The sequence below is a fragment of the Pteronotus mesoamericanus genome, unplaced genomic scaffold, assembly GCF_021234165.1.
Source record: "Pteronotus mesoamericanus isolate MK-2021 breed Mesoamerican mustached bat unplaced genomic scaffold, CSHL_Meso_final scaffold_371, whole genome shotgun sequence".
NCBI classification, from domain to species: Eukaryota; Metazoa; Chordata; class Mammalia; order Chiroptera; family Mormoopidae; genus Pteronotus; species Pteronotus mesoamericanus.
Window position 1 is genome coordinate 1,248,657 of NW_026555314.1, and position 15,067 is coordinate 1,263,723.

Below are 15,067 nucleotides of genomic sequence, written 5' to 3' on the forward strand. Positions count from 1 at the left end.
GGACAGCCAGGTTTGACCATTACCTGCACAGGTAGGGTAGAGCAGGCCCCAGACAACCCTCGCACTTAATACCAAAGCCCCCCTGCACGCTCTGAGACAGTTGCTGGCAGGTGACCACGACCTGCGTGGCCTTCCCTGCAGTTGTCATGGTGCCAGGACCCCCCTCCCCACTCCTCTGAGGAGACATAGGTTCTGCCCCATGCCTGCTGCCCATAGCCACAAAGATGCCCATAGCCACAGGTCTCTAGGTGATGTCAGTGGCCTGGCAGGGGTCAGGGGCTCTGAGGGCACCCAAACCATGGTTAACGGAAAGTGTTGGCAGGTTCTGTACAGCCAAAGAAGTCGGGGCCCACAAGACGGGGAAAGCCCTCCAGGGCCTTCACCTTCACAGGGTCAAACTTCCAGTAGAGGCGGCCACGCAGGAAATAGGCGTAACCTGAGGAGAGAGGAGAGTCAGACCTGGGCAAGTGGACACTGGGCCTCATACCTGCCGTCCGGGTGTGCCAAGGGATGGACACAGGGGAGGCTAAGGTGGGTGTGCCTTGGCCACTGCTGAGTTCTTGAAACGTGCAGGACCTCCAGAACCTTCTTTCTCTTGGGGAGCTGTTTAGCCTGCTCAGAACCTGGCCTGGGCTACCACCCAGACTGGCAGATGCTGAGTGCGTCAGAGGCCCAATTCCTACCTGTCAGGGAAGCAAGCCCCACTCCCCTCACCGACCCTCCCTCCACATCACTCTACTCCTGTACCCACCAGCCAGATACATATGGGTATCTTGAATTGTGTGGGTGATGCAGGCAACCTGGAGTCCCAGAGCCCAAGGCCACCATAGGACAGCTCTCCCAGAAGGTCCCACTGTGGGAGAGCACAGAAGCAAGGGGGGGCGGGGCAAGAGAGAGAGCACTGGACTGTGAGTCCCAATTTAGTCCTTGGAGATTACAGGAGGCCAGGTGGTTCAATGGTTGGGGGCACGGACTGCCTGGGTGGTGGTCGTAGCTGCCCACTGTCCACCTGGGTGGCTCCGGTTAGAGAACCTCATTACCTGAACCTCTGTTTGCTCTTCTAGAAACTGGGTTCCTAACGGGTGCTACACCTGAGAATTGCATGAGACATTTAGGGAACTTAGGTGCCCGGAGCATTGCCACTCCTCAGTGTGTAGTGGTTATTAATACCAGCCGTGACTAAGGTACCTGGGCAGGTCCTTGCACCTCTCTGGCCCCTCGTCTAACCTGCAGTATGAAGGCGGAGCACTGCCCTGGTGGGGGGACGGTGCTGCACAAAGGATCTGTGATGAAAAGCTGATCCCCAGCCACCACAGGGTGAGAGACGCAGCTACTATACCACTTCCACTAGCCACCCTGTCCCCAACACACCATCAGCATCCTGGAAGGCAGCGTCGATCTCAGAGGGTACGCCTCGCCAGTCGGTGGCCCGGCGGGGCACAGGGCTGTCCACACGGCGGGTGCTGGGGTAGAAGCGCCAGTAGTCTCCGCCTCGGAAGAAGTAGATCTTGTTCTTCTCAGGGCCCCAGACCAAGGCCGCGTGGATGGGGGACCCCAGCAGGCCCAGCTCAGAGAGGGGTGCAGGTCCTAGAACTGGCTTCTCACCATCATACACCCAGTACTGAGCCCCTGCGGAGAGGGGAGGCTACAGTGGAGCTGCGCACCTGCCCCACTCAGCCACCGTGGACCTGCTCAGCTGCCGCCGCCACCCCAGACTTCCTTGGCCTCAGTCTCATTGTCCTGCGGTGCACCTCCAGTCCAGGGGACGTTGGAGCCAGCAGGAATAAGCTGGGGTGGCACAGGCTCTGGGACATTCCACATGGGAAAGGTTATTCTAAGCAGCAGAGAGGCACCTGGGCCCTGGTTCCTTCCCCTGGCATTTGGCTGCTCACTACCCACTGGCCATTAACCTTGTCACAGCACGTCCTGGCTAGACCTTTGTTTATGAAGTCCCTGCTACCTGGAATGCTCTAGACTCTTTTCTCTGCCAGTTGAAAGTTAACAGCATAGGCTCTGGGGTCGCTAAACCTAGATCAAATCCCTGCTCTGCCTTTTCCAAGCTGTGCCCTCAGGTGAGTCATTTCACCATCTCTGAGCTGGAGGCCAGTGCGTGGCTCATTGGGCAAAACCTTCCATTCTACTCCCACCTTGAGAGCCTCCGCCTCTGCCTCCGGAAATCTCCTGAGCTGTGCGCAGAGGAGCGAGTCTTGCTCTCCTTTGGCCCCGAAAATTCAGGGCACCTGCTACCTGCCCGTGATAATTGTCTGTCTGTCCCTATTCTTGGCCGTGACATTCCTGGCACCTGGAAATCTCCTGAGCATGGCCCCCAATCCCCACTCACCCTGAAAGAACCAGATGTGGCCCTGGGCATCCTCAAAGGCTGCGTCCACAGGACTGGGCAGTCCTTGCCAGTGGCGAGAGGCCTGAGCAGGGTAGCCAGGCTGCAGCCGGCCCCCTCGAAGCCGCCACACAAAGCCTGCCTTGAAGAAGAAGAGCTCGCCACGGATGGTGGATACTGCGTCAAAGGAGACCTTGCAAGCATCTGGTATGGCTTCCGGCTGAGGCGGGGAGGAGGGGGGACCAGGAAAGAGCCCACATTGGAGCCATAGAGGCCAGTGGGGTGGAGGAAGCTGGGGCAGGGCCTCACCTCCTGTCTTCCCACCCTCCTGCCCCTCACCTCCAGCGGTGCGATCTCGTTGGTGTCCACCCTGGCCTGGGGGCTCACGGTGGGGGGCCTGGAGGTGGGGTCTGGCTGGGGCCGGCCATATAGGTGCTGGATGCCCCTGCGGTCATCTGCGCTGAGGCTCAGTGGGTAGCGGAAGGTGTAGAAAGGGGACATAAGGGCCTTAGCAGCCGTTGTGTGCTGTAACCCGAGCACATGGCCAAATTCGTGGGCTGCCACTTGCAGAAGGTCTGTGCCTGGAAAAGGGAAATAGTCCAGCAATCCCCGAGCCTCCTGCAGCAAATACCCAAGCTCCAGACCCCAGCTCAGGGACCTTGGCAAGTTCCCTTCTCTACGATCTTCAGTTGCCCCATCTGGAAAATGGGTCCCCAGCCCATACCCTGGTTGTCCCCAATAGTCCAGGTCTCATCATAGTCGAAGTGGACATCCCCTTCTCGGTGGGTCTTCGGGAAGAAGGCATGGGCCAGGATGCCCCCAGGTCCATCAAATGGCAGGTTGTCCCCATGCCAGTACCTGCGGGTGGGTGGGTGGGGGCAGTGTCAGCAGCTGCTGGCAGCTGGGGCTGTTCCCAGAGGGGTTCCAGGCCATCATTTCACCTGGTGAAGTCGATCATGATGTCGGCATGGCCGTCGTGCACCTCAGTGAAGGTGAGTGGTGTCACATCACTCCACACCTGTAGGGCCTCCGCCACTGTCTGCCGCACCTGCTCCCGCACCAGCTGCCATGGGAACCGAAGGATCCTGCGGGGAGAAGCAGGGGCCTGGCCTGACTCAGGGCAGGGTTAGCCCCTGATGGCTGCGGGGCTGAAAGTTGCCCTGAATGCCCAGCGGGGATGCCCGCATGCAGAGCACAGGCCAGATGAGCCTCAGGTGTGATGCGCTGATCCCTCTGCCATGTGGGCACATTTTCTATGCAGGTCTGTGTCCTCAGGTGTACACAGGTATCTACATTCAGTGGCAAGAACACCGGACCAGGAGACCAAGACCTACCTTATAGGCCTGACTGTACTGCTCTCTGGAGAGACCTTGACCCTTTAACCAGCCCATCAGTTCCCATGCCCACCCAGGACACTTCTGAGGCCCCCTGCAGTCTCAGCTCCAATGCCATGTAACGCCACAGTGATCATCGTGTGCCTTCTCTCCAAGTCAAGTTCCTGCCTGCATGATGTGTAAGTTTTCGCTTTGTATCACTCTCAGGGACCTCAGGTCACCTGGGCTATTACCTGTCCCCTCACCACTGTTTCCCCTCTGCATGGATTCTGGATTGATGCTAGACCTGAACAATGTCATGGTTAATGCCTAGCTCCTGAAGGTTGTGGCTGCCTCATTCACCATGGAGTCCTAGGACCTGGCCCTCAGTAGGTCCCCAGAGAGGCTGCCTGTGTGTCAGAAAGCTGTGTCCCAGCATGTCTACAGGGTGGCCAGGCATGGGCTGACAGAGGCACTGTCCCTCTGCCATGGGAGGGCACAGGTGTGGCAGAGCGGTATCTGTGAGTGCATCTAAGTTGGAGTTCAGCAGTGCTGGTCCATGGATGGCTCGGGGGTCAGTGGACACAAAGGTCTGTTACCCATGGAGAGCCAGCCCTGGTGAGTATCTCAAGAAGCGGGTGTGAGGGTGGCAGGTGTATATGGGGACACACAGCTCTAGAGTCTGCTCATGGCCAAGGGCCCTACCTGTAGGTGAGGTCAGTCTTCTCCCAGCGCCCACCCGACAGCACGAACCGCTTTTGTCGGTTGCGGGCACTCAGCCCATCAGGCGGGTCGGGCACGCCACAGCGGGGAGGTCTCGGGCCCCCGGCAGGCCGAGGAACCTCCTGTGCAGCGGGGGCAGGCGCCAGGCTGCTTGGAGGAGCTTCATGCCAGGGCTGTGGCCCCCTCCTCACCAGGTGGCGGCGGTGGCTGTCCTGGGCAGGAGAGATAATGGGGAAGCCCGGTCAGGCCTCTGGTCCTCACGGCCCATGGTTACAGATGCGGGCCGTCGGCACGCCCACGCTCAACCCCAGCCCACTAGGTCACTGGGCAAGCTGAGGGCAAGAGAAGGCGTGCTCGCTGTCACACCGCAGGCCCTTTGGCACGAGCTGACCGGTTTCCTGGTGACTTGTTCCAAGGCCTCCTACTGCCTGCCACTTCCTCCTGGAAAGGCCCAAGGCTGCCTGTCACCTACTCTGGCCATTTGGGCTGGTGAGGTCCGAGTGGGGGCACAGACTGCACTGTCCACACACACCCAGGAACGGACTCCACAAAGCTGCCGAGGAAAGGCCAGACAGCGCCTTCTGCTTCCCCCACTGCTCCTCCGCCCCCAGCAAATTCCTTCCACCTCCCTTTCTTCCCGAGTCCCCTCCTTTCCTCTTCCAGCTCCCAAGTCATGTAAGCTACTCCTGCCCAGAACACCCATCTCGGACACTCTTTGGTGTGGAAGGTCTGCAGCTCTGCCTCAATTTGCTTATCTGACAAATTGGGGTAATACATCCCCATAGTGTTGATCTGAGGATGAGCCAAGGCAATGCATTTCAAGCACTTAGCCTGGGCCAGGTACCCAGAAAGGGCACCTGAAACTGAGGTCTGAATCCTGGGGGCAGCTTTGCTCACACCTCACGCACCAGGGCTGGGCACACGGCAGAGCTGGATCTGGTCTGCCTGCCCCCTCCATGCCTGAGAGAGAGAGAGAGAGTGTGTGTGTATGTGTGTGTGTAAGGGAGCAGACACTTACCAGCGCCCAGCCCCACCCTGCAACCCCAGATGATTCTGACCTGAAGCTCCCACCCTCTGAAAGTCCCAGGGTGGAAGTCATAGTCCTAGTGCATGAAAAAAGCAGAAGCCCAGAGAGGTTGGGAGACCCTGTCATCCAGCAAGGGCATGGCAGGGCCAGGTGAGATCTCTGATGACCCAGGTCACAGCCAAGGCCAGGCTGTGGACACTGTGCAAAGCTGGAGGAGAGGCAAAGAGAGGTGCCGTTTGCTGAGATACTGAGCTCTTGCCTCCCCACAGCCATATTTGGGTGAGAGCCGGGCCACCCACGCCCCACCCTCAGCCCTAGCCTCAGCCTCAGCCTCAGCCTCTGGCAGCTCTCCCAGGCCCCAGGTCCCTGGTCAGTGTCCCAGCTCCCCTCCCCCAAGCTCCAGATTATGGAGCCACCAAGAATTCAACTCTCAGGCCCACCCCAACTCAGCCCCCACGAATGTCCCACTGTGAAGGGGTCTCCTGAATACCTGGAGGTTCTGAACCCCTGATGGGCCATGGAGGTACCTGGGGTGTGGGGCCCTGAATCAGCTTTCCCTCGGTTTGAGCTTGCTTATCGGATGGTTGGTTACCTGGCACAGCCCAGCCGATTCTGGGCTTACGGCTATTAAGCACTTGTCACGGTTGCAGTTCACCTGTATCTAGGCCAGGACTCGACCAAGAGCTTCACACACATGCTCTTAGCCCCTCATAGGACCTCTCCTCAAATCCACTTCATCATGGCCTTTCTCAGATGAGGAAATGGAGCCCAAAGAAGTCTGAGCAATTTGCCTGGGTAACAGCCTACAGGTGGCGATGGTAGGCTCTCTGTGCTCACAGCCCACCCTACCTGCTACCTCTGCTTAACATTTTGGGCTGGAGTCACCCTTCTCCTGGAGGAGGGACCCAGGTTGGCCTCACCTTAGTGAAGAAGAGAAGGAATGGGAAATTATTAGGCACTAACTACATCCCAGGCACTTTGCAGACAGACTCACTGAACATCCCCGTTCCTCCCGTACGGTGGGCATGATACCAATGCAAGGTCTCACATCGAGGATGTGGGCCCCGGGTCTGCGTGACTCGTCATGAGAGCCTGCCCCATCCCCTCCCCACACGGCCCCCCACCTTGACCTCCAGGAGGCAGTTTTCTTCCCCAACCCTGACGGGGGAACAAGGACCCTCCCTGGGAAAGGAATGGCCATTTCATCCCCTGGGAGACCCAGACTGTCCCGAGCCCAGCCTGCCAGCTGTTCAGGCCCATGGGCAGCACTCTCTCCTCTGCCCGCAGTGAGGCCTGGAGCAGCCAGCTGTGGACGGAGGGTGGCTAATGCACACACACACTGTCCCTTCCTCTCCTGCCCTCACAAGGCACCCCCAGAGCCCTGGATCATGGCACTCTCAGTGCAGCAGAGAGAGCCACAGGCTGAGGTTCAGAAGGCCCGGATCTATGCCATGGCATCCCAGACAGAGCACATTGCTATTCTTTCTTAGCCTTGATTTGCCCACCTATCAAATGGGGGTCGTGCCATGGCAAAGGGCTCAATGCCCTCCTTCTGTAATGGCTGCTGTAGCATCTGGCACAGAGCCCGTTCCCTGGCTCTGCTCCTTGCCCCTGTGAGCCGCCCATCCCACACCTGGGAATCTGCTCCCACCAAATTCCTTAGAGCTCCCACCACCCACCTGGCATCCAGCTCCCCAAAAGTCTCCTGACTTTAAATCATGAACCAGGAGTTGCAGCCAGAAGCGGGCTTGCAAACCCAGAAAAGAAGAGCGACTTTCGCAGGCTCTCCTGCAAGCCAAGGCCTCTTATTCCCTGTCTGTGTCACAGCCCTTGGTCTTGGAGGGAGAGTGAATGGAAGGCAATAGAATGGAGGTCTCCAGCCAGTGCGATCTTTTAGGGGAAGCCCATTGTGTAATGGCTCTTGGCTTCTGTTTCCCCATTGGTGGGATGGAACACATGCTCCCTGTCCCACTGACCTTCCACACTTCATTTTCCTGAGTCCTTTCTGGCCTGGGGCCAGATGGCCTAGCTGCAAGGCCTGGCACGAGGCAGCTTGCTGATTCCTGAAATGGGTGCCCTGGTCCTTCCAAGGCTGCTGGATTCAGTGAGGTGGGTGGTGGGCACAGACCACACCTGACCTCATCGACATCCCTAGGGGTCAGGAAGCAGGCATTTCCCAGAGTCCACAAAAGGTCAAGGACTTTATCCAGGGTCATACAGCAAGAAGGGCAAGAGCTTGTCCTAGACCCAGGGCTCACGCTTCCCTGCCCAGAGCTCTCCTTGCTCCTCCTCAGCTCTCGTCCTATCTCCAGAACCCACATTGCTGAGAAGTGTTTCTTCTTCTGGCACAGGCCCTCCCTCCTGGGCCAGCGTCCTCCCTTGGCCAGCCCTGGGTGGTGGGTGTCCAGCTCACTCACCCCGTCCTCCTCTGGCGGGCACCAAACCACAGGCTCAAACATCCTCAAGGAATTTCTCCTCTGACTCAACCTCCTGGCTCAAGGTCAGCTTCTGGGACAACTTCCAATCAAGAAAATGGAAGGCATCCGGTATAGGGGAGATAAAGGAGGACCCCAGACTAGGAGACTCCTGGGCTAAGCCAGACTAGTTGTGCCCCTCCCTAGGCCTCCGTTTGCTCTTGGTCTAATAGAGGTAATTAATCATAGCTATGCCTTCTGCTGTCAGCAGGAGGTAACCCTGGTAGGAGGGTACTTTGTTAGTCTGTACAGAAGATGGGAGCATCATCACGCCTTTCTGTTTAGCATCAAGCCCCTCTGAGGCTCAGAGAGGCCAAGCAACCTGGCTAAGTCACACAGCCAATTGGCAGGCAAGTCCATCTTCTCCTGATGTTGTGACCTAATCATTACCCTTCCCTCCCCTCCGCTGCTGGTCCTAGGGGCTGTGGAGCTTTCAGTAACCCTGAAAGCTGCTGAACTGGGATAGATAAATATTTACAGAGCTTTCCTGGCCCTGCCAACAGCAGCCTGGGGATAAACACATCAGAGGCGACCCCAAATGCTCTCTGCATATCTGCACAGTGGCAGACAGCATCCCAGCTCAGACCCGGCCCCAACTGACCCTGCACAAGCATCAAAGTGGCAGCTACAGGTGACAGAATGTCTCCACTGTGATTGGCTGTACTCTTCTTGAATTACCTCATTTAATCCTCGATGCCCAGCAGTGGGCACTGTTGTCTCCCACCCACTCCTGACAAGACTGAGAGGGTGATACGGAAACTCACCTAGGGTCACACGGTTCAAACCCAGATCTCTCCCATTCCCGAACCTGTGGGTCCAACGGCCCACAGGGTATACAACCACCCAAGGTGATATCCGACTGCCCCCAAATCTAGGGGACTGGAAGGGGCTGGGGAAGAGGCAAGGCTTCCAGATTGAGGTGCCTCCTGCTCCCCCTACCCCATCCTATTTCTTCCTGCTTCCAGTGAGGGCAAGGCTGGCCAGGGCAGACCTGGGGTGGCTGGATAGAGGGGCCCAGCCTGGTCAGACCTCCCTCCTCAGTAGAACAGTCCCACCCTCCTGCCTACCCTACCTCCTAATGGTTCCATCCCTTCCTGAGCCGTCTGGATGCCTCAGCAGTCAGTAGGGATGGGGTGGGCTCCCACGGGCCATGGGCCTGCACTTGCCCAGGCTCTGACTCCAGCCCTGCGTGGCCACTGCTGTGACTGGTCCCTTGAAACCCCAGCATGAGGGGAGCATGCAGCTTTCTGGACACGCGCAGGCTGTCACACCGCCCCCCCCCCGCCCCCGCCCCAATCCCCCCGCCACCTCGGCCGACCGGTGCTCTTCTCACTCTGCTGCTGTCTCACATAGACTCTATTTTTCTCCTTGGATCACACGTTCTTCTCCTTTCCCTTGCTCTCCCACCCTCTTGCTCTCTGAGGTTCTCAACTCTCCACCCTTGGCTCTCCTTTCTTATTTTCTCACAGTCTCTCTCTCTCTCTCTCTCTCTCTCTCTCTCTCGCTCGCTCGCGCACGCGTGCAGACTTGCACACACACTCATACTGTCTTGGCTCCAAGCCTCCCAAACTTGCCACTTGCAGGTGCCTAAGTGGTGGCACCTCCTCCAGGCTCAGACACCATTGCCCCCAGAGCAGCTGCTGCCCTCCCAGGCTCTTCCTTAATCCTCCAGCCCACCGCACACCTGGAGGTGTGATCCCTAAGACTACACACCTGGAGGCTGACACCAGCCTGAGACCTACTTTGCTTTGTCCCTACAATAAATAGAGGACCCTGTAACCCTCTATTCATTGTAGGGATACCTGTAACCATTCCCTCTGCTACCTCTCTCAGCACACTCTAGCATCTGCGGCTGCGGCGCGGAGGAGCGGGAGGGGGCGTGTGTCTAGAGCCAAGCCGCTTCTCACCAGCCTGGACAATCGCCATGCAGGCTTCACTTGCACACCTCCACGGACGGGAAGCTCACTATCTATCACGTCCACAGGGATCCAGAAGGCGTTTTGGGTAACGGGCGTCACCAGAGCACCCCGGCGCCCCCCTGGGTCCAGCTCCGCCTCTGGGCCCAGCCCGCGTGCCCAGAGCCCCCTGAGCGAGGAGCAGCCGGCCGGCGGCGGGCACTCACCGGCGGCCGCGGGGCCCGGGCCAGCAGCGGCGGCGGCAAGAGCAGCAGCAGCAACAGCAACAACAGCAACGGGAGCAGGAGGGCGCGCAGTGCCGCGCCGCGGAGCCCAGTGGCCCGAGCCATCCGCCCCAGGGCTGCTGGGCCTGCTGGGCCGCGCCGGCACACCGCCCCTTATAGCCTCCGTTCCGCCCCCGTCCCGCCCCAGCCCCGCCCCTCGCGCCTTTTGTTCTAAACTCTCCCCGCCGCAACTGCGGCTGCCAGGATGGGGGAGGTGGACAGGGAGCGGCTGGCCGGGTAAGGGGCCTGAGGCCCGGAGACCCCGTCCTAACAAGAGGCAGGCCGAGCTGGGGGCTGAGGTCTGGTGCTGGGTGATCCTGGCCAGCTGGTTCTGCTCCGGGCCTCAGTTTCCCACATGTACGGTGGAGAGTCTGAGAGAAATAGGGTCCCATTCTTCCTGGTCCCTAACCCCAACTTTGGAAGGGACATCCCCAGCTGGTCTTCCTGGCCTCTGACATCCTGTGAGCCTATGACAGGTGGTTGTACCCATGAGCAAGTTTCCTTACTCCTTAGAACCTTGCTGATCCATCTTGAAGACTGCACTGTATCCTCTGCGAGAAAAGAGATGTTAAAATGTGTCCCAGAGAAAAGGAGTCATGTGGAGAAGTTTGGCCAACCCCCTCAGTCCACCCCAGCTTGGAACAGAACTGTAGACAATTTATAGATGGGGCAACGAAGGCCCCAAGAGGGGAAGACCAGAACAGGCTTTCCCATACCAGCAGACAATGGGGTGTGATCAGCTGGAGGGAGGGTGCTGTCAGAGGACAGTGGCGCTCTGAGAAGGGGCCCAGGCTGTCCCTTCATCAGGGACTAACAGGCTCCTCAAGGCCTCCTGAGACCTAAAGGAGCCGGCGGTTTCCATACTCTGGAAGGGACCCTCCAGTCTCAGGAGCTCCCTGTGACGACCAGGGCCTTACTGCCTCCCCAGGCAATCTGCTCCATCAAGGGCGACGCTGCTGAGCCAAAGAGCAGACAGTGGCTCTTGTCCCGGTGGGCAGGGTCCCCAGTGTTACTAGGTGAAGCTGTGGACACCTAGCCTAGGCCTGGGAAAGGAGGGAGGCTGGGAGGAAAATCAGGCTGATTCAACCCTCGCCGCTGGTCCCAGCCCAGGCAGCCTTCACAGCTTCTCCAGGAAGGCTCCACAGAGACACCTAGAGGGCAAGGAGATGGCCCACAGCAGTGAATTTTTCTACCTAAATCTGTTCACAATTTTTTCTTTAAAGCGACTCAATTTTAAAAATTGAAATGCTTACTTCAGCCTCATTCTTACCAATATTGGTCAAGAAATCTTGGACTTGATGAGCCAATTATACATTTTTCTGATATACAAGGAAATACATAATGATTTCAATAAAAAAATGTTTGTTAGGTGGTCTTGAGTGCCTCCAGGGTGTATGGCTGTACTTTGGGGAACCTGCAGTTCGCCAATCATGGGAGCTGACGTAGCAGCCACCTGCATTGCAGACCCAAGGTGGCAGGCCATGGTTACCAGCTCACCATGCATTCAGTAAGGTTGGCTGGTCACTGAGAGCTGCCTGCAGGAGGAGGACCCTGATAAGCCTGGAAGGATGGGCCAGTTTGGCAAATGAGAACAGGTGGGCAGAGACTGCATGAATAAAAGAGTAGAGGTTGGACCAAGCTTGGCATGTCTGTGCGGAGAAAATGGCCCACTCTTGACATGTTTACCTCACCTTGAAATGGTGTTCACTCCCCCTTGAGAGAGGAGAAAACAGGCCCAGGCCCCCAGACAAGGGGTCAAGGGAGGACCCTGCTTCAGAGGCAGTCTGAGAGGTAAGAACGCAGTAGTACATATGTGGCCTGGAAGTGCTCTGTACACACTGCTCTGAGTATGCATCCCCCCCCCCTCCCGGCCTTTGTTATGGGTGGTTTCATCTTCTCCACAATTCTTGTGCTTCCAGGCCTCAGTTTCCCTTCACATGGCACAAAGGAGAGTGATGGTGGGGGGATGAAGTAAAGAAGTCAGCCCCCCTTGGGATAATAATATGACCACTTCTAAGTCACTCAGAAAACACCATAAAACCCGGAGTTCCTGAAAGGCTGGGAAGCATTCTAAATCCGTACCTCCTCTCTCCCCTTGGCCAGGAACCAAGGTGGTAAAATCGAGAGGTTACAGGATTCAGCCATGTACAAACGCCTCTGGGTACTCGGATCATAGCCTTTAGGATGGGCACGATGCTTGAATGTTGCGTAAAGTCTGCGGGTGTAAGTCGCTGCATTCGTCGGGCAGGGGCTTCAGGTGGGGTGGAGGGCCACACGGGGGGCCTCATTGCACCCTGGGTGCTGCTGCCCAAGGCTACCCTTGCCAGCGGCCCTATTTTCCCGAACTGAATCGAAGAGAGGTTCGCGGCGCCCCCTGGCGGGGGTTCTAGAGCCAGGTCCGACCAAGGCCTTTCCCAGGGTAACAGATCCCGGCTCTAGTCTCCTCCCCGCGCCTTGTCGTCACCTCGCGACCCTAACGCCAAGCAGTAGTCCACAAACCCTGTCTCGTAGGAAGGGAAGGAGCACAGCCTATCCTGGCGCCTCGGGCCCCCTCCCAGGCGGGCCTCGACCGGGGGCCTCCCAGTCTTCCCTGCCCTGGAGCACAGGAAAACACTCAACTCTACTCTCTGAGCTTCGCGGTGGTCTTTGAAAGCGCAGGCCCGTCGCCCCTGCATAAACTCGCCGCGCTCTGCGACACTGGCTCATGTCCCCAGGGCCCACACAGCTCAGGACAGGAGCAGGAAGGGCGCAGCCTCACGTTTCCAGCTGAAAAGGTCGCCGAGGCGAAGGGATGCTGGAAGAGTAAATCCAGGGAACCCGCGGGAGTGAAGTGCTGCGGCGGGGCCGCGCCTCCCCTGGGGGCGTGTCCCCGAGGCTCCGCCCCTTGCGCCTGCCAGTGACAAGGTGTGCCGGCTCCGTCCAGGAGACACAATCTCCGCCGCCGTTTCGGTCTCTGACTCAGCTCAACCGAGCCCCACCGCCGCGACCATGCCCCGGGGGAGCCGCAGCGTGTCCGCGCGGCCAGCCAGGTGTGAGCAGGACTGGGGCCCCGTAGGGAGAGGGCTCGGGAAGCGCGGGTACTCCCCCAAGGGCGTGATAGCATGACCTTGGCGACTACTGCGCCATCTTAGCTGGGGGGTGGGGGTGGAGGAGGTAAGAGGGAGGGTAGGGAAAAGTCACAACCACGTGTCTAAGACTGTGGTCGCCTACACCAGGGGATGAGGAAAGAGGGGCCTTTCCAGGGGCTGCCTGCTCCTCTGGCCTCTGGTCTGGGGTCCGGTCAGGATTAACCCTGCGCCTCCCTACCCCGCAGCCGCACTGCCGCACCTTCTGCCCACCCTCCGGCTCACCCACCTCCCTCGGCTGCCGCGCCGGCCCCTGCGCCATCGGGCCAGCCAGGCCTGATGGCTCAGATGGCGTCCACGGCCGCTGGGGTAGCCGTGGGCTCGGCTGTGGGACACGTCGTGGGCAGCGCCCTGACTGGAGCCTTCAGCGGAGGGAGCTCAGAACCCGCCCAACCTGCCCCTCAGCAGGTGAGCAACCGCTCCGGAGAAGCTGAGGCCAACTTCTCTGAACGCCGTGGAGCGGGGAGTACCCCTGGCATGTCACCGAGTTGTGTCCTGGCATTTCCTGGGCTGCCTCAGGCCCAGGACTTTGCCCAACACTGGGCTGTTGCCCTTATGTCGCTCACAGGCAGGCTCTCCCAGGCCCTCCCCTGAGACCAAGATCCCTGGACTCTAGGGACAGATGCCAACCAGCCCTTTAGAGATGGGGAAATCCAGGCCCTTAGGACTCAGAGATTGGCCCGAGGTCACCTAACCCTAGTAGGTGTTGAAGTTCCAGATTCTCCTGCCTCCCTACTGCCAGGTCATGCACTATAGTCCCTGGGCCCAAGGGCAAAGGGTAACTGGTGACTGGCCTGTCCCCCACTAGGTGCCCCACCAATCCTGAGCCAAATGCAGACTTAGTGGCAGGGTCAGGGGTCATGAGGATCAGTGTGGCTGAGCTTGGAAGTTGCTAGAACTTGTGGAGGTAGGGCTCATATTCCAAGAGTACTAGCAGATCACTCACTAGGCTTTTCTAGATTCTTCTCCCACCCCTCCCACCTACCCAACATGCCCGTTAGGAAGCACCAGGGAGATGCTGTTTATCATCGGCTGAGTGGCATTAAGATGGCTGTGGGCTCATCCTGTTTAACAGGTGGAGCTGAGTCTGCTGGCCCTGGGTCCCTCAGACTGCCTAGGACCCTTCGAGCCCCCGGGCTGGGGTTGTGGGGAGGGGTAGGTGGCCCCCCCAGCCTGAGCTGACCTTGCCACCTCCTGCGCCACCCTAGGCCCCGGCCCGCGCTGCCCCCCAGCCTTCACAGTTGGGGCCCTGCGCCTACGAGATCAGGCAGTTCCTGGACTGCTCCACCACTCAGCGTGACCTTTCCCTGTGCGAGGGCTTCAGTGAGGCCCTGAAGCAGTGCAAGTACAACCACGGTGAGCAAGTCACCCCCCACCCAGGCAAGGGCTGGGAGGGGCAGCCCCTCTTCCTATACCTGTGGGCTGACCACCAGCCTGTGCCACCCCTTCCTTCACAGGTCTGAGCTCCCTGCCGTGAAGAGACTGGGGCACAGTGGTGCAGGTTGGAGCAGATTCAGTAGCCAGCTCTGCACTCACCTCCACCCCTTCACCGACAGCCAGGCTACAACACCAGAATGTATCCGAGAAGCTGGGACTGGGAGTAAAGAGAGGGTTTCTCACCCCGCAGATGACCCGAGACACAAATGTGCAATTAAAAGAGTTTATTTTAGACCAGAGCCTGCTGTGTACCCTCTCACTGGCCTGTCTGCCGGGAGCACCGTGGTTGAAGAGGTGGTAGGGATGATTCACCTCCTGGGTGGGGAGGGAGGAGCCCTGTTGCAATCCCACAGCCTTGGGCTGTGAAAGCGGATGGTGAGGCATTAGCAGGTGATTTCAAGGGCATCTGACCCTGGGAGCTGGAATCCTGGTTGTCTCCGCTCTCAGGGAG

At 58.8% G+C, this 15,067-nt stretch overlaps 2 protein-coding genes across 2 annotated transcripts; one reads left to right on the forward strand and one right to left on the reverse strand.

Annotated features, from left to right (window-relative positions):
* Nucleotides 1-302: 302 nt before the first annotated feature.
* On the reverse strand, nucleotides 303-10,120 carry MMP11 (matrix metallopeptidase 11). The gene is made up of 8 exons (XM_054592657.1): nucleotides 9,998-10,120; nucleotides 4,357-4,586; nucleotides 3,280-3,423; nucleotides 3,063-3,196; nucleotides 2,678-2,919; nucleotides 2,342-2,558; nucleotides 1,372-1,629; nucleotides 303-436 (listed from the first exon to the last, which is right to left on the reverse strand). Exons 1-8 carry the CDS (start codon nucleotides 10,118-10,120, stop codon nucleotides 303-305), a joined length of 1,482 nt encoding a protein of 493 aa, XP_054448632.1.
* A 2,801-nt stretch (nucleotides 10,121-12,921) lies between these two features.
* On the forward strand, nucleotides 12,922-14,855 carry CHCHD10 (coiled-coil-helix-coiled-coil-helix domain containing 10). The gene is made up of 4 exons (XM_054592807.1): nucleotides 12,922-13,083; nucleotides 13,368-13,587; nucleotides 14,388-14,535; nucleotides 14,637-14,855. The coding sequence occupies exons 1-4, from the start codon at nucleotides 13,043-13,045 to the stop codon at nucleotides 14,654-14,656; spliced, it is 429 nt and encodes a 142-aa protein (XP_054448782.1). The 5' UTR covers nucleotides 12,922-13,042; the 3' UTR covers nucleotides 14,657-14,855.
* Nucleotides 14,856-15,067: the final 212 nt, after the last annotated feature.